The 27,103-nt window shown below is 37.3% G+C and overlaps 1 protein-coding gene across 6 annotated transcripts in view; it reads left to right on the top strand.

Annotated features, from left to right (window-relative positions):
• Positions 1-27,103, top strand: part of PARD3B (par-3 family cell polarity regulator beta) — a 1,031,031-nt gene that overhangs the window by 907,059 nt on the left and 96,869 nt on the right. For all 6 annotated transcript variants that reach the window (XM_021075042.1, XM_021075045.1, XM_021075043.1 and 3 more), the window contains one exon: positions 9,978-10,110. In XM_021075042.1, coding sequence (XP_020930701.1) covers positions 9,978-10,110 — 133 coding nt within the window. The remainder of the gene's footprint in view (positions 1-9,977; positions 10,111-27,103) is intronic.

Genomic DNA, 27,103 nt, shown 5'->3' on the forward strand with positions numbered 1-27,103 from the left:
TGTTGATGATCTAAGTTTGAGACTAGCTTATAACTATCTAGTCAGTTCTAAAAAGAAAGTTGCCATTCTCCCAGAAAAGATTTGTAGGAATCCAAACTCTTTTTAAAAACAACTGAAGCGATCCATGGGAGATGATAATATAAGCTGTCTCTATCCTGTAAATCCCTGATGTCAAAAGGTCAGCAGGAGATTCCAGGGTTACCAGAGCTCGCTTTACACCCAGGCAACTGAGAACTGTGGGACATCCTTGGATTTGACACCTTCGGGACCTAGTATGTGTTAACTTTTTATGTGACCCTTTAGCGTTAAGAATCTGTTTAGATTGGGTCATTCTTATAACCCTATTTAAAATTGCTAAAGAGCTCAGCACTTGTGCACATAAATGTAGAAGGAATGAAAGGAATTAAGGTAGCATCAAAACACATTCTTAATCAGTTCTTGGATTGAATTGCTTTTCTGCTAATCCCATCAGAATAATGCATATGGAATTCTACATTTATAAGAAAATATGGTTTAACACCATATATATGGTAACTAAGATCTGACCCTGCATCCTTTCTGGGTGTTTGGACAATTTATTATCTATCCCTTTCATGAATACGAAAGTAGGAACTAGCTTACACATCATATGTGTTTATAAAGCTCTGAATCCTCACATTTAGTGTGGAGCTCCAAATCACCATCTTTAGCTTCTTTCAGTTGAAAAATGTGTTCTTTTTTTCTAATATATTTTTCTTTTTCTCACTTTTATTATTTTCCCAACTTCCTTCACTGGAAGGAAAAAAAGTCTTGTTATGGGAGAAAAAAAAAAAATACTGTTTTAATTTTCTGATATTCGATTACCATAGGACACCATAGCCCATCCTGATATAATCCTGATATATAATGCTCTAAATTTAAAAAAAAAAATCCATGCGCTAAATCATTTAGAATATCTTTATTTTTCTCTCACACTATGTAGTCAATAAGGCCTTCTTTCCTTCTTGTGTAAAAGGAAAAGTTGAGATATCCAGCTGTTGGGAATCAGCAGCCTTTGATGGCCTTCCAGGATCCCTTGGGAGAAGACAGAGCTTCTCTGTTTCCTCTGAGGAAGAGGGAATTTCACGGAGGCCTAGAAAATTCCCAAAGTTTTATGGCCTGCAGCCCACACAGGCTTATTTTTCCCAGAATTGACCCTGAAAGCTTAATCCACATCTAAATGTCAGATCTGTATTCCTAAAATTCAAGCTGTATTTGAATTTAAGCCTAGAAGATAATAATTTTATCTTGCAAGTTCTGCAATTGTTGGCGAGAACTTCTTTGAGAAGGTGTGTGTGTATGTGAGATTATCATTAATCTGTGTCAGATATCATTAAAGCAGTACAAGTTTTGTAGGTCTCTTCCACTTACTTTTTTATCCTTAGTTTGCTAATTTTATTTTGGCCCATAGAACTATTTTGAGAAAACTTTTAACATTCTCTGTGGAATCATGTCTCAAGCTTAAGTTTCTAAAGCCATTATGTAAGACAAAAGTTGTGCACAGTCAGAATTAACTTTGAAAAACACTTTAGGAGAATGCCGTATTGGACCCTACCTATAATCCCTCACTAAACCTGCCCAACTCTTGTTCCTTTAGAACTGCATCAGCCGAGCACCAACTCAAGTAGCTGGCCTGCATTTAAGTAGCCATGCTGTACAAATAATGCGTATCTTGAAACACTGGGATCATGTTCAGCACAATGTAAAGCTTATATTACGAGAGGCACTTAGGAACTGATACCAACCAAGGGACATGAACTCTATGTATGTCCAGGGACCTACACTCATTCCATGGAATGACCAACGGGAACACCATCACAACTTAAATTGCTATGTTCCCCCAAGTCCCCATTTTTGTCTAAGCTCAAATATGGAAGCATCACTTAAATGCAGTTATGGGAGTTCCTGTCATGGCTCAGGGGTAACAAACTCGACTAGTATCCATGAGGATGTGGGTTCTATGCCTGGCCTCGCTCAGTGGGTTAATGATCCCACATTGCTGTGACTATGGGGTAGGCCGGCAGCTACAGCTTTGATTTGACCCCTCGCCTGGGAACGTCCATATGCCACATGTGTGGCCTTAAACAAAACAAAACAAAACAAAAAAAAATGCAGTTATGATACAGTGTCACTATATTTCAGCCATGTAAGAACAGCTGTAACTACATGAATTATAATGGTTTATTTTCTTTAACAGAAGACATAATGGGTGCATAGTTTCAAATTGGTCCAAATCTATTTTTCTCTGCATCTCTGTATGCTTATTTAGCAGAAATGTAGAGTAGAAATGAAGGGAACTCATTTTGCTCTCATCCAGTGTGAACTTTTCAACTATATTTTTAAAATCTTCCTTAAGAAACAAAAATTACCATATGAAATACTTGACAAATTCCTCTGTGACCCCCACATACTTCGCATTGTTGATAAAATTGACAAAATGTCTTGGGACAATGTGTCTCATAGGCTTATACATAACTTTGAAATGTGCCCAGTATTTGTGTAAATTACTTAAGGTTCAAAAACACCACACTGTGTTGGAGGAAATATATTAGAATACTATTCAAAATATGAATAACTCAAAGGGATATTTTCTGACTAATGGCAAAACCGGCTTCTGAAATTTGAACACAGCCAGGAGGTCACTGTATAGTATCAGCATAATGCAATTATGTGTTACAGGCTTATGATGGTGAGTTGGAACTGTGAATAATAATGCATGTGTTGTTGAATTGTGAATTACACTGTCAGTGTCACTGCTAAGAAATTTCCACTTTTGCTAGAAATGGAGATAGAGAACAGAGTGTTCTGATTAGAGAGCAACCTTGCATTGTTTCAAGTGATAAAGAGCAAAGGTAGAGCAAAGCCTTTTATCAGAAGAGGAGATGACATTGATCTGGTGAGCTTCTCCGTCACAACAATCAATCACATGGGAGAAAGTTGCCCTTCATGCATCAATGAGATTACTTTCAACGGTAAATGGTGGCTGTGGTCCGCGGTATGAGTGGAAATACTTACCATTATGCAATCAAAAGCGTCACGGGAAGGTGGCCTTTTTTTCCACTCAAGCTTGATTCATTGGGGTTAAAGTGCAGTCCAAGGCTAAGATTTCCAGGACCAATCTTCAGGCTGTAAGAGTCAGAGGGTCAGTTGACTGAGCCAGGGATGGAAATACCAAGATAAGGATCTCAAAGGCAGCAGATGCTGAAAGCAGGAAACATGTTGAGAAAGGCAAAGGTCAGACTCAGGTTGCCATGGCAAAGTCGGGAGCCCAGGTAAGCCAAGTCACATTGTCAGATTATTGCATCTAGGTCAAAATGCCACTGGCAACATCAGGATGGCTGAGGGAAGGACCACGTTCAGGATTACAGGCTCAGCTAAAGCATCCTTGTGCTTTGTGGGGCTTCTTATTTATGACCCTAACGTGCATATTGACCTCTCTGGACCAGTTTTGTAGCTTCCTTACATGATCCTGACATAAGGAGTAATTTTTTTTGAACCCTTGGGAATTTATACAAATACATACTTTTCAAAGAAATGTATTAGCATAGAATATAGTGGGGGTTTTTTTTATGTGACATTGAATTGTCTCTTAAGATGTCTAGGCATTGTTTCTTCACCTACCGAGAAGTATAATGTCAGAGATAATTGATAAAAAATAGTCTAGAAATAAAGGGAGAGTCTAGTTGGGAAAATTTTGTTTTGTCTGTAGTAATATTATTCACCTTTCCTCTAAACTCATACTCTTAATGCAGGAATTCAGAGGCAGTCATAGTAAGCAAAGGGTTCTTAATTTAGAGTAATTGTTTTAATCAACAAAATAAATTTTATAGAAATTGAGTGTCCATATGAGAACGGTATATTCTTATTATCTGAAGAAAAATTAAAAGTAATTGAAAAAGAGGTTATTATCATAGTGATGATTAATTGGGGAGGAAATTAGAAGAATTCCCAAGTGTTGTTCATGGGTAGTCAGCTATGTGTTCCAAAATCTCACTGGGCTAACCCACGAAAAATCCTATTTGTCAATATACCTTCGGAGAAAAACATAGATATTCTTTACAAGAAATTAGGAGTAGGGAAAAAATAGAGAATTTACATAATCATAATTTCACTTAATATTTACACTGGGTGATTTTCAGAGCTGTCTAGTCTAAAATATCATCTGAAGAATTTTGTAGAATTAAGTCCCATTAAAAGCCATTGTTTAGGAGTTCCTGTCATGGCTCACTGGTTAACGAACCCAACTAGGAACCCTGAGGATGCAGGTTCAATCCCTGGCCTTGCTCAGTGGGTTAAGGATCCAGCATTGCAGTGAGATGTGGTATAGGTTACAGATACTGCTCAGATCTGGCATTGCTGTGGTTGTGGCATAGGCCAGCAGCTGTCGCTCTGATTTGACCCCTAGCCTGGGAACCTCCGTATACTGAGGGTGTGGCCCTAAAAAGACAAAAGACCAAAAAAAAAAAAAAAAAGCCATTGTTTATTATTAAACCTCATTCAGCATATGTGGGCACACTTACAAACATATTTTTATTATGGAATGTTGAATCCGTAGAGTGTTAGTGTAGTGCTGTTGGGCTAGAGTTTCTATAAATCTTCAAAATGCTTTTGCATTAATGATCCTGAGTACACAAAAGAGTCTCTCGAAAAATGTATTTGACAGAAACCTTTATTAGAAACAGAAAATAAGTAACCGTTTGGTCCATGACGGTCTTCAGCTGAATATTCTTTTCCAGAACCTAATTCCATACTTTAAGTAAAATTAGGAAGATTGCATATAGACAGATAGATTTTTTGATATTCATGTTATCAAGAGCGTGAATGCCACAGAATCTCAGGCACTTTGATAGCTATGTTCCCACTTTGAAAATAGTATGCCCTGTTTTCTAAGGCAGAACTATGCTATTGCTAAATTTGAAGTGTAAAACTGTGATGAATTTATACATCCTCAAATGCAAAAAGATAAAAACAAACAATCCTTCCCATCTTGGGGGGTGGGGGAATAGGAAAAGAATAACACATTGGCATTCTTAAAGGGTACAAGAGCTTTTGTCTTCACTCCATGTCTTTCAAAAGGAGAAAATCTTTAAAATTCCACTGTTTGGGAAATATAAAAAGATGAACACCACATTTATATAATTAAAACCTTCTATGGTAAGCATCAAAATAACATTTTTACAGTAGCATCATAAAAAAATTGAGTTATCTACCAAACCCCAAACTCAAAAACAGTCCTGGTCCAACTGATTGTTTTTGACATGCGTATATCCAATTTAAACAGTTTTATTCCATGAGTTCATAAGATAGAATCAGGGTAGAAGTATTCCTGTTAAGGTTCCATTCTATAAAGACTGCTTCATAACTGCCTCACCAAATCTGGACCTGAGCTGGTGCCCACTCACCAAAGGCAAACACCTCTCCTTCACAGTGAAGATCTTGAGGCTGTCTGAAAGCATTACAATTCTTTGGAATTAACTATATACAATTTAATCATAATTAGGGTGCATATATTTGCACACCTGCCTACCTAAGCATACACTCAAAGTCATGGCAGATGAATTCACAAGTTGGACAATGATTTGCTGGCAATGACCAGCTCCCTTTTGTTCAGCTAGTGGTGAACATTACCAGGAGCAGCCCTGACTTCCTCTCAGTCCTGGTCCTGATCCAGAGTTTCTTTCTCTTTCATGTGGGGTCTTTGTCATATGTTGACCCCATTTAGTTTTATATCAGTTTCCCAGATAAGCCTGTTAGAGATGTAGTGTTAATTACCCAGAAACCCTCATCTCCAATTGCTCCAGCATCATTCTTTAATGAATACAGACTTCATTGCATATACTTCTATTACTTTAGCTGCTTCAATTTCTATTTTTATTGCAAAGATCTGTGCAAATAAAAGAATATCAAAAGGTATGGCTATAAATGTGCTCTGCTAAATTTCCTCTGCCTTGAAATGCCTGTGAACTGCTGCTCCAAAATGCCTGCTGCATTTTAATGCCTTTCTCTAAAGGGAACATGATATGGTCTGAATAACACTGGTTATCTCCTGGTCCACCATCACCAATTGGGCTACTTAACTTACCTGAGCCTCAGTGTGCTCATCTGTGCAATGTCACTGACAATGTCATCCTCACAAATTCGATTGGGGATTAAATGAGATGAAGTATGTAAAGCATAAATATTATCATTTAAGGCATCATAGGAGCTTAATAAATGTTTCCTTCCTCCAGCCTGCATCAGTAAGAGGAGGAGACTATAGCATGAACACATGAAGACTCATTTTAAAATGTATTTCCATTGAGGTAATTATGAACTAGGAAGAATAAGGTTAGATTCCAAAGGAGCAGATAATACACCACTGTGATGTGTATGGCATTTGGAATATATTACTATAGGTGACGATGAAGAAAAGGACATGGTTTCGGAATTTCATTGCAGTTTTAAACTCTGTCCAGCTATAAAGTGTTATAAGAAAAGCCTGTTTAACTATACATTTGCCTTAAAGGCATAGGCAGTATTATTTACAAGGACTTGCTATAATATAAATCAGTTTTATTATACTGCTTGATTTTTTTTTTCTTTTTAGGGCCATACCCACAGCATATGGAAGTTCCCAGGCTAGGGGTCGAATCAGAGCTGCAGCTGCTGGCCTACACCACAGCCACCAACAATGTGGGATCTGAGCTGCATCTGTGACCAATGCCACAGCTCACAGCAATGCCGGGTCCCTAACTCACTGAACGAGACCAGGGATTGAACCCACATCCTCACCGATACGAGTTGGGTTCATTATCACTGAGCCACAACAGGAACTCCAATTAATTTAAAATAAAATTTCAGCACATTGAAAGTGTGGGAATGGCATTGATCACCTACACATGGATACAGCTATAATAGGAACTTTTTTGTAAGAATAGCTAAACTTTGTCCAGTGAACAAATAATAAGGAAAGCCTCATTTTCTAATGAGCAACAAGGTGATGGGATTATTGATACTTTGCCACTTTTTATATGGTTGTAAGAGTATTTGGTTTACATCATAAGCTGATGTCACTTCTGAAGCTATCAGGCAAAATTCTTAGAATTTCTACTATTAGGTTCCATAAAGCCAGGAAAATAGAACAGTTAACATGTAAATAAAAGAAAGAAAACAGGAGTCCCCAGAAAATAAATCCTCAAAGCTAGCCTAAATTTTCATGCTGGTCAAATATGTTGTATAAGGACCCAGTCTTTAAGACATAAATGAGGTGAAGGAGGAGACGCAGGTTGGACAGCAGCAAGCAGTAGTGGAAAGAGCCTTCTTTGAAGTCAGACCTTGTACATCTATGAGCCTGAGCCTCAGATTTCTCATGTTTATGGAGCAAAACAGTAAAATCTATCTTTAAATATTCTTTTGTGGTTTTGAAATATTTACAGGACACAGGAATTATGAATAAACTCAACATAAGTGCCAGCTCCTATAGATTGGTAGTAGCTTTCCAAACATCCTAGGGTTAAGAATCCTAAGGCCATGTCTGGGATCATGAGGAAGGAATGCTGCAATTGATTAGTGATGTCTGCTCTGGGCAGAAAGTGGAGTAAGTGAAAGTCTGTATCAATATATTGGCTATATCATTGTTTCATAAATTATAACTATTTTGATTATTGTTGCTCTATGACAAAGTCATTTTTACATCCCTCTTTAAATGTCTACATCTGCAACACAGAATGGAATCAATTAACTGCTTTGATTACAATAGCTGTGTTTATCTTTTTTATTGACTTGATGGTAAGTTTGTGTGTGTTATCTGCCGAGTAGAGCTGAGAACTGAAATCAGAATTTGCTATTCCTAATTTTATTGTATACAATAACTAAGGAAAAAATCTGATACAGTTACTAAAAGTTGAGTGAAGGTTGGAGAGGAAAAAAAAAAATAATGTTGAGATGTAGTCCTGGGTTATCATGAAAGATTTGAACAGTGTCGCATAACTTCTTTAAAATATTCACACAAGGGAGAAGATACAGCATGTTTTTGCACTTAGATGGTCCATGAATTTCTAGACTTTTTTCCTGTTTTTCTCTGAGGCCAGATTTCTTCTCTGAGTAAATAGTCATGTTCCTGTCAACCATAGGGGATTTTCTGAATCATAAACAGCTGATTTTGTATTCTTGCCCCATTCCTTCTATTTGAGAACTGAAATTTGATCAAACCCATGTTTTAAAATTTATTTATTTATAGGCATATGGAAGAATAGTTTACGGTCTGAGTGTGATTATTTTTTCCCACATATGTAGGAAAATTGTGGGGATTTTTAAAACAGTCCCTTATCAGTTTCCTTTTTTTTTTTTCTTTATTACTGATGACTTCATTCTGCTTGAATTCAATGCTTCGGTTTCTTTGGGTAAACTAATAGATTATGTATGCTGTGTTTGCACCACGTTGATTGAACTCATCTGGTGAGTTTGAGTGTGGCACATGCATGCACGTATGGGCGGAAGCCTGCACAGTGGATGAGGGCCCCAGAATCAGCTCAGAGCACTCAAGAGCAAGGGAAGCTGTTCACAAGTGAGCTGTGCTGTCTTTCCTGCCTCCTGTTGCTCAGAAAAGCATATCAGACCTTCTACTTTTTCCTTACTGTTATATTTTTCAAGTTTTTGAAGAAAATTTTTACTCAAAAAAAAAGGTATAGCAAAGATACATAGAACTATTTTGAGAGTTTTAAAATATATATTGAAAAAAAAAATCAAGGAATATGACCCCTAAGGATCTATCTTGTCTTCATCAAAGGCGTCAGCTACTTAGTGTCCATAGAGCAGGTAGGAAGCCGAAAACCTGGCGCTAATTTTGCAAAGAAGATGTGACACATATGGTCTTGCTTTCAGTTAATTTACAATCTTGTTTGGGAAGAATGCTTTGCTTCTAACGTGTTTACTCACCATTTTCCTTTTATAGTTTACAAGTATAATTTTTGAATATTTTAACAAAAGAATAGGTGACCTATTTTTCTTCTTTCAGATATCTCATTTTATCAGCTATCTCATTTAAACTGAAAACTCACTATAGTACTTGGGGATCTTTGGGCCGTGTAAAGGTTTTCACCATAGGGTCCCTATCTACCTGTCTCAGTCTCATCCGTCTCTCTTCCCTGCTCCCTCCCATATACCCTATATATTAGGGTGATTCTTACATACCTATGAAACGTGAGTAGTATCATTATGATTAGTTGTTACAAATTGAGTTAAAGTACCCAAATTTGCAAGTGATCTGTTTTTGTCATTTTAGAGTAAATTCAAAATTTCCCAAAGTACCAATACTTTTATTATAATTTGCTTCCTAAATGAGAGCAAGAAGGGAGCATATATCACCTGGTAGGTGTACACGGGAGGACAAAAAAGGTTGGGGAGCACTGCTTGCCCAAACTGACTTTTTCACATTCTGCTCACAACCTTGGACAAGTAACCAAGGTGGCACGTTCTCCTATGACCAGCTCTTTATTTTTCTTTTTACCTCTCGGCATGGCTTCCACCTTCTTTTCTGTCCCTATGTTCTGCCTACGCCCCACTCCAACAATTCATAAATGTCACCGAAATGAACAGTGGCACGTGCCAACTCTGCATCACACCCAACCTTCAGGTCAACAACTTGTTTGAGAAAATGAGATACTACATTAAATTATTAACCAAACTCTGTATATATGATTATAAGAAAAAAGTGATAACTCTTTTAATGGCTCTAAAGATCAGGACCTTATCTTGCCTTTCATCTAAAAGGTATTTATTAATCCCAAGTTAGATGTTTTGACACTTCATGCACATAAAGACTAGTTTCTGCTCATTTTTTTACTAGGATTTCAGTTTTCCTAGCATATTGGAATGATATTACTGAATGTTCTAAATTTGGATGTCAGCTGCTTTAATACAAAAAAATGAAAAAGTGAGTTTCCAGGATGATGTACATTGTGACTATTTATGTCCCGCAGTGGCCGTCCCATGAGCGGAAGTGCTGACCGTATCCAGAAGTTGCGGAAGGAGTATTACCAGGCTCGGAGGGAAGGTTTTGCTTTATATGAGGATGACGAAGGAAGAGCGAGACCTGATTATGACCTTCACTGGGTAAGTCCATGCCTGATTCATCATTGAATTCATCTTTACTGAGATAGTTGAGAGTGGAAGAACATGGCCAAGAATGTTCTATGCATATCAAGGTATATTTAGGTTACTTGGGTTTCATAGATATGAACATTACCTGAACCACAGCCATCTTCTCCCACAGCAAGTGTTTACATAAATGAAACCACAGTAATGCACCGTAGATCATTTTAATTGCTTTCGCTTATTCCCTATTAGATTTGTAGGCCAGCTTGTTGGGCTGGAGCAGATAGATGTGAGCTGTTTTAAAGAGGACAAGAAATCTCGGCCATCATCTACTGAGCCTGAATCCTTGCCCTCCATCTCTTGGGTCTCAGACATTTGGACAAGAATTAAAAGACCTATACGACATAAGCCATCTCTCTTTGGAAAATAGTTAATAGATATAAATTTCGGAGGATTATCTTCCAAGATATCCATTGTTTGTATATTGTATCTGAACAGTTCACATTTTGATGATTTTACCAGTACACTAAGATCATTTTTTTGAGATAAGGGCACTTTTTAATTAGAGGGTTCTTTTCGCCAAATCCTTCAACATTCAGGATTAGAAAAGAATATAATGAGCTCCAAAGAGATAGTCTCTGGGTTATTTTTTTTTTAATAGCATGAATCATTCTCTTGTTTTTTTCACGAAGGCAAGGCTGTACCTACAAAATATGTGTAACACTTGAGCATCCACAAAAATTCTTAGACTGGATTAAAAATACATGGCACATACTTATAATAGTGCCTGACATGGAATCAGTGTTTGATCAATGTTAGCTCTTTCTTCTAACATTTTCAGCACAGAGTTGCACATGGTAAAGTAATGACCTTGCTGTGAGTCAGCTCTCACTCATCCTCTTTGATGATGGCTATCTTCTCCTGTAGTTTTTAGGGCTTTTGAGAACCACATAAGGAATTGTCTTATCCCTGGTGGCCACACTGGCTCTTTTGTAGAACAACTCTCTTAAAGGAAAGTCTCCTTTCTTGATTTTCACATTCATGATTTATGTTCTTGAGGGCAGGATGGGGAGAGGAGAGTCTGGCCACAGAGCTGATTCCGTCTAGTTTTCACTTGGATACCTGGTACTTTTACACTGAGCTAGTTTCAGCATCCACCACTGTTGTGCAGAACCACTGAAATTTCTTAGCCCCATGAAGTCTTCCTTGTATGGCCGAGTTTAAAAACACTAATCAGAAATGCAGGGGAAGGATTAGCAGTCTCTAATCAAATGGCTTCAGCCTCTTCCAGAGAGAAGTATCCCGTGACTATAGAACAGAACAAACAGCTATTTATTGGTTTTATTACAGATGTTAGGATTAAGTAGAATGGCATGTACAGTGAGGGGGCAAATGGTCCCTTAGACTCTCAGTAACAGAAGAGAAAGATTTTCACAGAATACCAATTTGATAACAATTCACTTCATTTCAAGCTTAATCAAGATTGACTTACTGACTTTGATGAAAGACTCTATACAGAAGGCTCTGCTCCCTTAATCAAACAAACAGTAAAATAAAGGGAAGTTGTTTCCACCATAACCAAAGCAGGACTCCATATCCAATGCATTGAAAAGTCTTCTTTCTCAAAATGAGTATGAACTCCTGTGAGCAAAATAAGATAAGTAATTTTAGATAAAGCAGTCCTGGTTGTTTTGACCTTATTTTATATGATCTTCTTACATCAAGCTGAAAGGATAGAAATGCTTAACATTCATGAGACTTAAAGTTTCCTCTGACCTTCACCAAACCTGAGCAAGATAACTACACACTTGGGCCCTTTCTAGCTTGATGATTCTATTTCTGTGCTAAACAAATGTGTAACCAGACAAACAATCTAGTGACTAAAGGATTAGCTCTACTTTAATTTGTGTTTCCCATGCTCAGATGTGTTGAGCTTTGCCAAAAGTGACTGATTTTACATTTCTCAGACAATTGGGGACTAGAGCTTCCCAAAGGGATGCTTGGGAAATAGACTGTCATAAAAGATGAGTGTTCTTTGTGATTGGCTGTGATACTCCAAACCAGGGATTAGAATCTCAGCATCCTTTCCTATCCTCTCTATAGCCAAGAAAAAACACTAATATCTTTTGTCCAACACAGACCTGAAAAATCACATTGTTGTCTTGCTACTTTTAGAGAGATCTAGAAAAGCAGGTTAGAAAGTTAATATCTCATTCCTGCCAATCAGTCAGACCCAGTAAGACAGCTGTTACAAGACTGGGCTCCTGGATCGGCTGGTCTTTAGCATCACATAGGGCTTATTAAAAACTGAATGACAGTCCATGAAGGGGAGCAACGGGGTTCAAGGGAAGGCACCCAAGCGTTCCTCCAGGTGGGCATCAAGCTTTCTGACCCACAAGCCTAAAAATAAGACATGGATTCCAATTGCTTCAGAAAACATCAAAGTAGTTCAACCTTCTAACGAAGTCATTGCATGGAGACCAAAAACAAAAAGGTTGCAGATGCAGTTCAGATCTAGTGTTGCTGTGGCTGTGGTACAGACCAGAGCCTGCAGCTCCAATTCAACCCTTAGCCTGGGAACCTCCATGAGCCGCAGATGCAGCTCTAAAAAGACCAAAAAATAAAAATAAATAAATAAATAAAAGAATTAATGGGCCAGCACCATCAAAAAATATTTTCATGGAGTCCCTCATGGTCTAGTGGTTAAGGACTCAGCATTGTCACTGCTGTGGCTCAGGTTTGATCCAAGGAACTTCCATATGTCGCAGGTGTGGCTTAAAAAAGAAGTATTCTCATGGACTCAGAATTCCCCAAGCTCCCAGTGTCTCAGATTGAGAGGCCTGGCAAATACTCCCCATGGTCACACTATTCTGGAGAACTTCTGATCTATCTAGAAGGAAATTCAGATAATCCATTACCTAGAAACTACTTTTTTTGGCCATGCCCAGGGCATGTGGAAATTCTCAGGCCAGGGATCCAACCCTCATCACAGCCGTAGCCAGAGCCAGTGACAACACTGGATCCTTAATTCCCCTAGTAACTACTTTTTTTTTCTTTTTAATGATTTTTATTTTTTCTATTATAGCTGGTTTACAGTTTCTGTCAATAACTACTCTTAAAATAAGCCAAGAAGAATTAAAGTATGCTCACGAAAGTCTTCAAAGCCAAAATGATTGAAACAGTCACTGGAATGAGTTTTAGGATCTATGAATAACTGAAAAGATTGTTAGTTTCCATTAATATTTTTTATGGTTTTATTGTTTTTATTTTATTTTTCACATCCTTGTATCTCTGAATTAGGATGCAGTTTACAATCACTTTTAGCCAGGTGTCGTAATATAGTTGTCATTTTCTTCTCAAGAAATTTTGTGTAATGAAATTTGCAGGTCGTATATTAGAAACTTAGAAGAAAATCCTAGAGTATACTTTGAGGAAAGGCTGCTCCTTGTTAATACTTTTTTGAAAATATCTTCGTCAATGCGACTATTCTTCTTTCTGTGGCCCATCTTGGACTTTCGCATCTTTCAGGCCATCTCGTGGGTAGTTTTCTACCACCGTTACAGCTGCCCAGGGGCTCAGAGCTGAAACCATCTCTTACCGCTCTCTTGGGTTTTCTCTCGCTCTCAATTCTCTGTCTCTTTTCCTTCTCTTTTTTCTGTCTCCTATTCAATTTTAACCAAAATTTAGTCTAGATTAAGGCCCAGTACTGGTAACAATAATATATTGTTTCTACCTTGTAAGAACTCACGGTCTAGCCAAGAATACAGACATCTGAGCCAAAACAGCAAAAAAAGGACATTACTGTATGTGAGAAATACCACAGTATAGAGTGGTATTATCTTCTGAATGAGCACAGAGAAAGCAATTAATTCTGCTGGAAGCAGGGTGTGTGTTAGGGGTGCTGGAAAAGTGATAGAGAACATTTGGGAGTTGCCTCAACCACACATTTTGTTCCTTTTCTCTCGAATTTGGTGTGTTTTTCTTTTTCTCAAAGGAGCTCCCAGTTTATTCACTTCATTTGTGTTAAAATAAATGAATACACACAGATTGCAAGGTTTGTAAATATGGACACGAGACCTTAAAAATCTTTTCAGCAAGTCTGTTTTGTAGCTGTTTTCCCATCGAGGCTTTGAAAAGCTGTAAAGAACAAGTTGAGGGAATTTCAATGGCTGCCAGTGAGCTGCCTGGCGAGTTTTTATAGACCCAATTAAGTGAGCAAGATAGGCTAGCTGCAAGTGTTCATATTTGCCAAAAGAAAACATAATACCTGTTATCTGCTGGCATTTTATTTTCTGCAAAACTTGTTAAGGCTGGCATAGTCCTCTGGCAACGGTCTGTGGTTTGTTGGTGTTGGGGTTTTCTATTATTATTATTATTATTATTATTATTATTATTATTAACAGATAAAGATTATCTGCTTATTTAATAGCAGTGTGAGTATCCTGTAAGTAACTTGGGAAATGGGATGCCTCTAGAGTTTTCTAAAAATAGGAGTACCTTTATTGCTATCCTTTTTCAAGAGCTACATGGCATATATCGTACTCCTTCCTCTTTTTAATTCCTTGGCTAAATTAGAGAAGTGTTTTTCTATAAAGGGGGTTTGTAGACACATGGGTAGAAAGGAGCTATGTGGGTTTGTACTGTTATGAAAGACATAGCACTCTGTGTTTGGGGCAAAGGGGATTGGTTCAGGTAGGTCCTGGTTGGAACAAAGAGACAGTTGGGTTAATAAGTCAAAACATTCTGAAAGATTTGTATGTGCCGTTATGATGGTGGTTTAGGAACTGACTTGAGGGAACATCCTTGGCAGCTGTCTGGACTATGAGGAACACATTTGGTAAATTCTGCCGTCAGAGGAGAGGGAGATCAAGATGCTGAGATCATGCTAGCCATCTGAAGAAAGAATTTAAGATGGAATGTATAATAGCCACACAAGTACGGGATCCCTCAGAAGGGTATTGTCTAAGCAAGAGGGATAAGAGAAATGAACTCCTGCTGTCAGATGGTCCAAAACCAGAATTGAGACTTGCCTGTATTCTCCTTCTCTTGCTCCTTGAAGACATCTGTTAAAAACTAGGGAGCTTAAAAAACAATTCTGGATTCATCAGTGGCTTTTAAGTTGCAATTAGAAACCTAATTCACGCTGGCCTAAGGAAAAAAGGAAATGTTGTTGGTTTAAAGTCCAGAGGCATATCTGACTTCAGGCAAAGCTGGATCCTGCTCCTCCAGACAGGCTACCGGGACCCTGTCCTTCTCCAGCTCTCACCTTTGTTAGTCTGTCCAGGGACCATTCTCAGGAGGCTCCCCCACATGGTGATATGATAGCCATCGCAGCTCCAAGCCAACAACTCTGTAGGAAGAGATTGTCTCACCCCCTAGTATGTACAGGAAATCCTAGAACTGATGTTCAGTTCAGTGGCTTATTGACTCAGTCTGCATCACATGTCTATTCCTGAGCTCCCACAGCCAGCACTGGCCAGCACTACAACACAAGGCTACCCCTGGAACCAGAAAGTAGAATCACATCCACATAAATTCCATGAATGAGTATAGGTGAAGAGGTAGTTTCCAAAAGAAAATCGAGGTACTATTAACAGGGGAAGGGAAAAATGGATGTTGGGCACAATTAGGGGTTGTCTATTATAACTTCTGGTTATCATAATGATATAAAGTTGGGAGTTCCCATTGTGGTACAGTGGATACAAATCCTATTAGTATCCATGAGGGTGTGGGTTCGATCTCTGGACTCGCTCAGTGGGTTAGGGATCTGACATTGCAATGAGCTATGGTGTGGGCCAGCAGCTATATCTCCAGTTCAACCCCTAGCCTGGAAACTTCCAAGTGCTATGGGTGAGGTCCTAAAAAGCAAAAACAAAAACAAAAAGATATAAACTTATTTCATCTTCTTAGACTTTCAAGGAAAGAGAGAGAAAAGACCTTTCCCTCATGTACTGTCATGTTAGAAAGAACAAAGCTATTGTCTTTCTTAAACTTATGGCCATTGTTGGCTAGATAAAAGGAGAAAGAAGATTTCTTTTTGTCTCCCTTAGTCTACCATCTCTGAGCTATCCCAAGAACTCAGCTGGCTTCACTGAATTATTCAGACAAATAACCAGACCACTGGCTATTTATTCAGATAGGCAAGTAACATTTTGATTCATCCAAGACCTAGAAGTTTGCCTTAGAGGGGGGCAGTAGGATTCTTTGAAAGGACAAAAAGTAACTCTTTTTTCCTTATGTAAAAATTTCTCTATCTATATCCTCATGGATTGTTGTTTTGTGACAAGTATATGTGCTATTTTTAAAGCTGCAAAAGATGGAAAGAGGTCAAGGATGAGAACCATCAAATGTTTGCTGTAATTTGGCTCCTACCAGCAATAATCAACCCCTTCTCAGTGGATGAGACCCTCTTGAGCTTCATAAACACGTCCCTCCCAATGTGTCCCTCCATCAACAAATGAGTTTTCCTCTGATTTCCTAAAACAACTGAACTGAAGAGTGGAAGAGTTACCAAGGCAGAGAACTTTCTACAAATTAGGTGACTTTAGGGAGATTTGATTGAACTTGATATTGGTCAAACATCAAATGCCACGTAAAAAGTTGGGACTTGCTCAGCCAGGTTTCAGGAAGTAGTGAAGATTTTAGGAAAGAAGACAAAATTAATTGAAGATTTTTTTTTCCTTTGGTTGGTAGCATTAGCCCTTTTATATTGCAATGTGGCTTTTACAGGAATGTGATGACATATTATCCATACACAAGAAGATCACATGAGTGAATTTCTAGTTTTTAAATATAGTGAAAATCATTTTGAAAGGAGGCAACATGTTTACAGGCAAGCCCCAGCATAAAAATAGTGCTTCAAAAACCTATTACAAAATTGGTGGTTTGGAACTAGGAATGGTTCTCTTCATAGGAAGAAAAAAAAAAAATTGTTGGTTGTACGGCACCAACCAGCCTATCAAAAGCCCACTAATATGCAATAACCTTGTGTCAATCACAGAACACCTACCAGGAGTGGGAGCAGGGAACCGTCTGAGCTGAGGGAAAGGAAAGGAAATTCCCTTCTTCCATCTTTCCTGGACATTCTTCTGAGATGTTTTCCAGCCCTTTCCAATGTATCAGTCTTTAAGAGACTCTCCTCAGGGTTCCTGCCCCATAATTGCCCCTACCTCCCTATCACAACACCACACTTAAGCTCACACTTCCCCAAAGTTCTCCGGAGTCCAAAGTTACCTCTCTTCACCATCCTCCATCGAAGGTACTATCCTCTTGGTGTAGTTCACCTTGGCTACACCCTAGTGGCAAGTAATCTGACCCATAAAAGTTCTTCACACGCCCCGAGAGACATAAAGAAGACATTGGATTAACCTGAGTTAAGTACAAAATGAGGCACCTTAGGGGAAGTCTAGGACCAGGGAGCAGGAGAGGGATCAGTGGAATCCATCCTTGGAAACTGTCCGTGGACGAAGCAGAGGGTCAAAGGCCCATGGCTATTAGGGTGTTTTCCCCACACCTTGTTGTTGCTACTTCAGGGCCTGAAGTTTCTCCAGCACCTGTCTTTTACACACAAAGTCCCACTTGCCCCAGACCTCCCAGGTTGACAGTCTTCCTGTAGGAAATGACCCGATCCTAGGAGTGGCACTGACTTCTCCAGCAACCTGACCCTCGTTTCCCTCAAAGGAAGCTTTTGGTTGCTAAGTCTGCCCTCTATGGCCCATGGCTACTTGGCACAGCTAACATAGACCATGACTAATGCCATCTGAGAGCTGCCCTGAAGTGTCTCCCATCCGGTCTTCCTGAATCCACAGATGGATACCCTGAATTTTAGACTCAATAATGTATCAGATATGAGACTCTGAGGTTGGACTGCCTGTGTTCACATCCAGGTTACACCACTTAACTAACTGGGTAAGTTTGGGCTATTTATTTAACCTATCATTCTCCTTTAAAATTGGGTTAGTAGCATTGTGACAATTAAATGATCATCACAAGTAAAGCACTTAGAATAGTGTCTGGCAGGCAGAAATGTGTTCAGGAAAAGTGCAGAGTTTTTAAGTGGTGTATGTACCGAGGTATTTAGAAATAACATGTTCCATTATCCAGACAACTATTCTAGCTTAGTCACTGTTGGCACTTAACCTCTTTGAATACTCCAGGGTCCAGGGACGTGGTACAGCACACAGAGGCTGTGCTCACTCTGGTTACCACCGAGGTGCTCACCATCCCTTCAGGTGGTAACTGTCAGGCATGGTCGTAAGGCACTTTTGGCAAAGGCCACGGGTCAAAAGGTCAATATCTATTTTCCTCTCTCCCACAGACAAACTTTTCTTTCAAAAGTGCACTCCTTTCATCCCTGACCCCAGGGGCACACCTAATCTCTCTAATGAGCTTATGCTCAAATCAAAGACCAAAGACCAGAAGAAAGTTAGAAGCTTCAGTTTTCAGCTCTGCAAAAATCTTGAAGCAAAGACATACCAGGAGACATAGAAAACAAACCTATGGTTACCAAAGCAGAAAAGTGAAGAGGGAGAAATTTGGAATTTGAGATTAACAGATACACACAACTATGTATAACGTAGATAAACAACAAGGACCTACTGTATAGCACAGGGAATTATATTTAATATCTTGTACTAACCTATAATGGAAAAAAAATCTGAAAAAGAATACATATATATATGTGTGTGTGTATACATATAACTGAATCACTTTGCTGTACACTGGATACATTATATATCAACTATACTCACACAAAAAAATTTTTTTTAAATTACTCAGGACTTGTTAAGGATTTAAAATAGGAGCGAGAGAAGAATACAAAGAGAATATATACAAACCATTTACTCAGTCAGTTTTGCTGCAGCCAGCTCAGTACCAACAATGGCATCATTTATGCAGTGCTGATCCTATGAGCAAATACCTTATATAAATTATTCCAGGCAAGTCCGTGCGGTAGGTATCTTTAATTCCGGTTTACAGATGAGGAAACTAAGGTTCAAAGACTTTACACTGAAGTCACAATGACAGCAAAGTTGCTATTCCAATCTGGGCTAACTCCCTGTGGAACAAAGGAAGGAGGGCTGCTGGGGCAGCTGTTGAGATTTTTTTTCTCCATGAGATGTTTGACAGAAAGAGAATCTGTGCTGAACTACTCTTTCATTATCACTCTTAATTTGTTTTTAACCCAATAGAATTGAACCAAAACCAGATTTTGGTATAGTTTCCTCACTTCTCTGTAAAAGTCAAAATAAAATCATTCATTTTATGCTGTAATCAAGTAAGTTAGCCTATCTCTGGCTCAAACCCAAACCTAAATTACCAAAAAGCAGAAAAAGAAAGTTCAGAACCACATTATTTTTCCATAATATGTCAAAAAACACTATGCTCTTACTTACATTAGACTGAAAAAAGAACTCTTTCTGCTTCTAATGAGCAATTAATTCCAGCTCAGGATGTCGAGTTTAGAATAGGTTAAGTTCCCCCAAACCACAACCGTTTGTGTTGGATCATGGTTAAAACCCAAAATTCCAACTTCTACAATAATCACATTCTTTTCTTCTACTGCAATGGGAGAAATGATCATTTTATGTAACATAGGAAAAACCATAGCAGAAACTCCTATGAATTCCAGATTTCCTAAACTGTTCTCAAAGCTGTTTAAAATCAGTTGGATACATTTTATTTTAGTAGAGCTCAAAAATTCTGAAATAAATTTTGGGAAGTGAATTTTAAAAATGAAGATGTTTGGAGGAGAAGATACGAAGGCTCGCTTAATTGGCATTTATAACACGTGTATCACTTAACTTGATGACAGTGAAAACGCCATGTGGGCCGTATTTGTGTTCAGCTCCTGAAGCCAAGCCCAGAACTGCCCCCTCGCACCGCTTCTAACTGCAACTAACCAATCAGGTCGCTGCAGTGGCCATGTTGTTCTTTCAGTTTAAGGAAATGTTTGACTCAGAATCATTCTAAAATTTAACATCATTTGGTTCTTATTAAGGAGTAACTAGTCATGTGTTATGATGGGGAAAAGAAAAGTCAGAGAAAGCCCTCCTCTGAAACAGACAGGAAGAACACTTGAATCAAAGAAAATCCTAAAATGATAGTAATCACTACAGCATTGCTAGAACCGCCATTCTCCACGGGAAGAATGACCTCTTCTGAATACACTGTAATGACACATACCAGAGTCTGCGACTTTACGGTCCTCCTATGGCTCTCATTAATTTCGCTGTCTCATTCCCAGCCTTGACATCACAGTGCTAATTCTCAGAATGTTTATGAGAAAGTGCAAAAGTTGACGCCACTGACTTCAGCTAGGCTGACAGGAAAACGTTCCGTTTGTTCAAGTAGATGATCTAAGACGAAAGGGCGTAATGTTTTTATTATAAACTATTGAGAAATAGTTTCTATTTGCAAGATAAGACTTTTTGGTAAAGCAGTGGAGTTTTTGGGTTTTCATCTCTGTGAAGCTTTCTTCAGATGATTTAGCTCATCATTTCATGTCATCTCTCACTCAGCCTAGTCCCCAGACGGCAAAGTCAAAGCAGCACGTGAGGGAATAGATTTTCTACAGTTCATTCCTTTGTTGATTTATTTATTCACTGAACCTTTACCAATTTATACATGAGCACGCATCAAGCCCAACACTCGCATCAACACTTACCAGCAAAAAAGGAACACCTTACTAGTACGTGTGTGTGTTTGTGTATGTGTGTGTGTGAAGATATACATGTTCTGACGTTTCTCGTTTAGAGAAACAGGAGGAAATGTAAGAGAAACCGTCCCATCATGATCTGATGGCTTTCATCTAATGATCCTCTGGCTAACTCTGTGATCATGGGCCCCCCCCAAACCCTGTGGAGAGCCTTCCATTTTTTAGTGTTGTTTTCCCATTATTACTAATTGTCAGAGTCCCAGATTGTTTTTGAATAACAACTCTATTTTAATGGTAATTTTTATTATACATCAGCCGCTTCCCTTTCTTCATCAATGGAGTATGGACCAAGTTTCCTGTTTTCCATACAATTCCCTTCACAGTAATTTCCCAGGTTTAAACTGTCAGCAGCAACGTGCTCTGTGTCTATGTGGTTATAAGGGAATCAGAAACTCACATTCCAGAGGAGGAAATCATGGTCCTACAATTAATGTGAATGATGGCAGGAAGAAATCTTTTAGCATAGTTCTTAAATTGGTGATTGAAAAAAATATGCTATGAGATTTAGGAGTTTGTGGTTTACCCAAATACCCCAATTTCAGAAAGTGGATAACTTTCTCCTTTCTACATATGGTTGCATATATGTAAGGCTTAAGGAGTCTTAGCTCTGTAATGATGAGGAAATTTAAAAAATGAACAAGCAAATAGGGAGGAATTGACACTTTGTTTCCAGTATTCCGAATTTCCATTTAATTGATTTATAAGTTGAATTTATCAGAAATTTGGAGTACCTTTGCAATAGGAAGCTCTTAAGACTTCCTTTCTTACAGATTTTATCTACAAAATAAGAAGAAAACCTGTTAATGATCCTCATCAATTAAAGAAAAGAATAAACCCACCTTCATTTATGCTATGTCACTTCGGCCCCAGGATTGAAGAACAAAGTTTCAAAGTGTATGGTTGTTTAGTCACACATTCATTTATTAATTAGTTCCGTCAACCTTTACTTGGTGGTAATTTTGTGCCTGAAATTTAGTTAACTCTGAGGAATTAAAAGTGAATAAGGAATTCGTGTCTGATGGAAAAGGCAGTCAGGAAACATGATTTCAAATATAATGAGATATTTAGGAATAATTGTACAGGAAAAAATTATAAATGAATGCATTGAAAAGAGAGACAAACCAAGAATGAATAAAACAGCTATGTTTTTATACCATAAAACGTCCTAGTGTATGTTCAGCCTTTCCTTTTGTCTGCATTTGGGGCATTCTGCCTTCAAGTAAGCTACTCCAATTGTCCTTTGTAATTTCTAAGCAGATATAAAGTGGCTTTCATCATGTGTTTCAAGATGATACTTTCCTTTGGACCCAAGCTCTCATTTTGAGGATGTGAGCATTTGTGTATCACGACTGTCCCAATTACTGACTGGCATCTTCCCCAGAGGGTCGTTTTTCTAACTGTGTGTCACAACTTATTAGATGATCATAAAATCGATTAGTTGGTCGCAACTGACATTTTAAAGATTTCTGAGTAGAAGAGAATAGATCCAAGGGCATGGCAGGTAGGGTAGTAAACATGAGTATTGGTTGGTGGAAATTTTGTTTCACAGCCAGGGTGTGCACCCATTTGCATATGTGCTGGATTGTGATGTAAAGGACATTTCTTCCTGTGGGGCATGATTTTTAAAGGTTGGAAATCTCTAGTCTAGCTTTTAGGTTCCATATCTGGTTGGTTTGACATTTCATATATAAGAGCTCATATAATATTTGTTTCAGACCTGGGCTCAAAAAAATTTTTGGCTAAATATTATTGAATGCATCCTATATGAGACACACAGTTTCATACAGTGAATGGCAGTTTGCTTTTCTTGATTAAATCCCTTTATCTCTATGATATATAGACAAATGTAGATATGTACATAATTTGCACATATATTAATTTTAGTGTAGTAGCCAGTGGTTTATGTAGATCTAAAATGGACATGTTGAGAGGCTGTAGTTACACAGCTAGATGCATATAGTTGACATACTCTAGTTTTTTTTTTCCTAAAATTATTTTTTTTCCTTTTATATCAAAACAAGTTTTTACTATAATTGTCATACATGCTAACTGTAAAGAAATTTAGATAATTGCTAAAAGTGTTAAAACAGAAATTTAAATCGCCTATTATCCGACCACACGATAAATGAACACTATTTACCTTTTGGAATATTTTCTTTTGTAGAAGCACACCCACTTATATGCACACGCACATGCATCTCACATGTAGTGATTACATTGGAATTCTACTGGATATGCTGTGACTTAAGCTATTTTTTTCACCTTCTGTCATCTTGTGAGCCTTTCTCCTGCCATTAAGTAATCTTCAAAAATATGAATTTAATGTTTAATGCACAATCTTTTCCAGAAAGAATATTCAATAATTAATCATTTTATCATTGTTGGATGTTTAAATTATTTTATCATTTCCTATAAGTAATGATGTACTATTTCATACATAAATCTTTGCATCCTTATGTTATTATTTCTTTTTCATAATTCAGTAGAAGATATTCATTATTTAATGTAAGGCTATGAAAAAATTTAAATTGATGCAAATAACCAAATGTGCCCTTAGAAAAATTAAGTTTATGTTCTCCCTAACAGCCTATTTATTTATTTTTTTATTACTCAATGAATTTTATTACATGTATAGTTGTACAATGATCATCACAACCAAATTTTATAGCATTACTCAGCCATTAAAAGGAAAGAAACAATGGCATTTGCAGCAACATGGATGGACCTAGAAATTATCATGCTAAGTGAAGTCAGTCAGACAGCAAGACACCAACATCAAATGCTTACATGTGGAACCTAACAGCCTATTTATTAATACATCCAACAAATATTAATGGTCTGTTTTATACAGGTTTCATAGCACCCCTATTAAGACTGAGTTATTTTCAGAGTTCCTGTTGTGGTGCAGCAGAAAAGAATCTAACTAGGAACCATGAGGTTGCGGGTTCAATCGCTGGCCTCGCTCAGTGGGTTAAGGATCCCACGTTGCTGTGGCTGTGGCGTAGGCCAGCAGCTGTAGCTCCAATTGGACCCCCAGTCTGGGAACCTCTGTATGCCAAAGGTGCAGCACTAAAAAGACCAAGAAAAGGACTGAGTATTTTCATTTTTCTTATTTTTTATAAATTTGATAGCAAATACCAGTTACTTTCTTTTCATTAAATTACAACTGAGATTGAGCATTTGAGGTGTTTATTGGCCATATAAATTTCTTCTCTTCTATGAAGTTTTCATTTTTCCTATTATAATGTTTTCCTCTTTTGCTCCTTAGTTGTAAATTTTTTTATGTAGATGGAATAGTATGCCTTTACTATCAAATAGTCACAACTTTTTCCAACTTTATCAATAGTCTCTTAACTTTATGATACGTTCAAGAGAACAAAAAACCTTATGTTGATGTAAGCACATCAGAGACTAATTGTTATTAGATTTTCAAATGGCATTTAAACATCTAATCAGATGATCATATTCTTTTTCTTCACGTTCTGTCAATGTGATGATTAATATTAATAGAATTTCAATGTTAAATAGCCCTTGCAGTTCTGAAAAAATACATCTACACTCATATGCTATCTGTTTTATTCTTTTACATAGAGCCAGGTATGAATTGCTAGTATTTAATGTGTGATTTTGTACCTGTAAGTGAGATGGATATCCAAGCTTTTTTTTTCTAACTTTAACAGTTTTACATGGAAAGGTTATATTACCTTTATAAAATAATTTGAGTAGCTTTTTAGTTGTTTCTATGCTTTGTAACAATTTCTATAGTCTAGGCATGATCTCTTTGTCAAGATTTAAAATAACTTATCTGTAAAACCATCTATCCTGATGGCTTTTTTGTGGCTAATTCTTTGACCCCTTAACTATTCCCATAGATGGAGATCTTTGGAAAAGGAGATATTTCCTTCTCTACTGAATTTTGGAAATTTGCTATTTTTTTTTCTATAAAAGCATTTAATTGAAATTTTAGACTTCTACTACATTTTATGTTTTTACTATTTATTTAATAGTCTTCTTTTTCTGCTCTAACATGTTTGTTTTCTACTTCATTAACTTATTTTTTCTCTTTCCTTAAGAAGGGATAGAACAAACTTTTAAAATTATTCAGCTCACTTATTTTAGTTACTTTTTAGTCATGCTCAATAACAATATAATATCAGGCAATGAGTTTGTTTTTGAATTTAGTTTTGTGAACTTCCACAAGTGTCAGTATCTTAATGTTCTTCTTACTTTATCCTAGGTATTCTGAAATTAAAAATTTATTTCTTCTTTGACCAAGAGTGATTTATATGATCATTATTTTCATTTTTAAGGGTTTAAGCTTTTTCCATTTAAAATTGTATTAATGTGTGAGTTTAATGCTTAATAGTCAAGGACAGTGACTTCTGAAGTTTCTAGCATTAATAAAAGTTGGCATATGTAACTTTTTGTCACTTAAATATTTAAACTAGGAGTTCCTGTTATGGCTCAGCAGGTTAAGAACCTCACTAGTATCCACGAGGATGCAGGTTCAATCCCTGGCCTCACTCTGTGGGTTAAGGATCCAGCATTGCTGTGGCTATGGTGTAGGTCAACAGCTGCAGTTCCAATTCAACTCCCAGCCTGGGAACTTCCATATGCTGTGGGTGCAGCCCTAAAAAGACTAAATAAATAAATAAATATTTTAAATAGTCAAATTAAAACTATTTTTCTATACATTTTTATTATTTAATAAAGATTTATTGAGTGCCTATTATATTCTAAGCACCGTTAAAGTGCTGGGAATATAGCAGAAAGCAAAATGGACAAAAATCTCTGCCCTTGGGTACCTGTATTCCATATATGCATCACCGTATTTAAATATAAATAGCATAGTCATTGTACACATAACAAATTTAATGACAGCTTCTCAGAAAAGACTTAAAAAAAAAAAAAAAAAAAAAGAACACCACTACATTAAATGTAGGGCTCTATATTAAGAGCCATCCCCATTTTTCAATGGTTAAGTATAAAAAAATGTGTGTCCAACACTTGGCAAAGTATGGCAAAATAACCTTATGAATTATATTGTTTCTGACATTGTGTATATTTATTTAGCATCTTCTTGATCTGTCAAAGACAGCTAACCATTAGTTGAAAGTCCTCATTTACTATTCTGTTACTGAAGCCTTCAGCGTCATTTTTTTTTTTTTTTTTTTTAGGTCTATCTCTTATAAAAGGTTGAATTGTGGTGTTTGATTCATTCTGAGGCTTTCTCTTCTGGAGAAATGTTTAGCTCATTTATATCTGTTATCACAACTGGCATTCTTATTCTTTCTGTCATTTTGCTTTAGGCTTTGTGTTTTATACACCTTTTTCTATTTTCTGTTTTCTGGCATGTGCTGTACTTTCTTTGATTATTTTATTTAGTAATTTCAATCATACTGACTTTCTTAAAACATTTTTATCCTACTTTCTCTATCAACATCAAAAATGAAATCATCTCTATTGAGTTCCTTGTATGTCAAAGGAACAAACTAAAATGACTGGATGTTATCACAGATTTTCCCTAACACTTTTTGACCTGTGTTATTTTAGATCCAGTCATGTTTTCAAAGAAAAATGTGCATCTTCTTTTTAATATTTTTGTATGTGGCATGTTTCTGATCATCCAAGGATTGCATATCAAGTCGAATGCCAGTCCTTCTTAACTTTGACAACTCCATTGTGGAGTTCTTTTTTTTTTTTTTTTTTTTTTTGTCTTTTTTAGGGCCACACCCATGACATATGGAGGTTCCCAGGCTAGGGGTCTAATCGGAGCTGTAGCCAACAGCCTACGCCAGAGCCACAGCAACACCAGATCAAAACCACATCAGCGACCTACACCACAGCTCACGGCAAGGCCAGATCCTTAACCCACTGAACAAGGCCAGGGATCGAACCCGCAACCTCATGGTTCCTTGTCGGATTTGTTTCCACTGTTCCACGATGGGAACTCCTCCAAGGTGGAGTTCTTTATCTTGACCCATCTCTCGGTTAAACTGCTTACCTTTTGAGTAATTTTACTACAGGAAGAACATACAAATATACTAATATATTTTTAAATCCTTCAAATCTGATAATATCCTTTATATATAAATTTTAATAACAATGCCTGGTGCTTTGAGGTACTTAATAAATATTTGTGGAAGAAATGTCATACTTACCTCCCAAGGATTTTTCCCCAAAATTCCATTGTCTTTTGCCTTTTAATATTGTTGAAAAAGAAATCTGAGACTGAACTGATTTTTCTTCATTGTAGGTAACCTGTTTTTCCTATCTGGATCTTATGGGATTCTT

The sequence above is a fragment of the Sus scrofa genome, chromosome 15 (assembly GCF_000003025.6).
Source record: "Sus scrofa isolate TJ Tabasco breed Duroc chromosome 15, Sscrofa11.1, whole genome shotgun sequence".
Lineage (NCBI taxonomy): Eukaryota > Metazoa > Chordata > Mammalia > Artiodactyla > Suidae > Sus > Sus scrofa.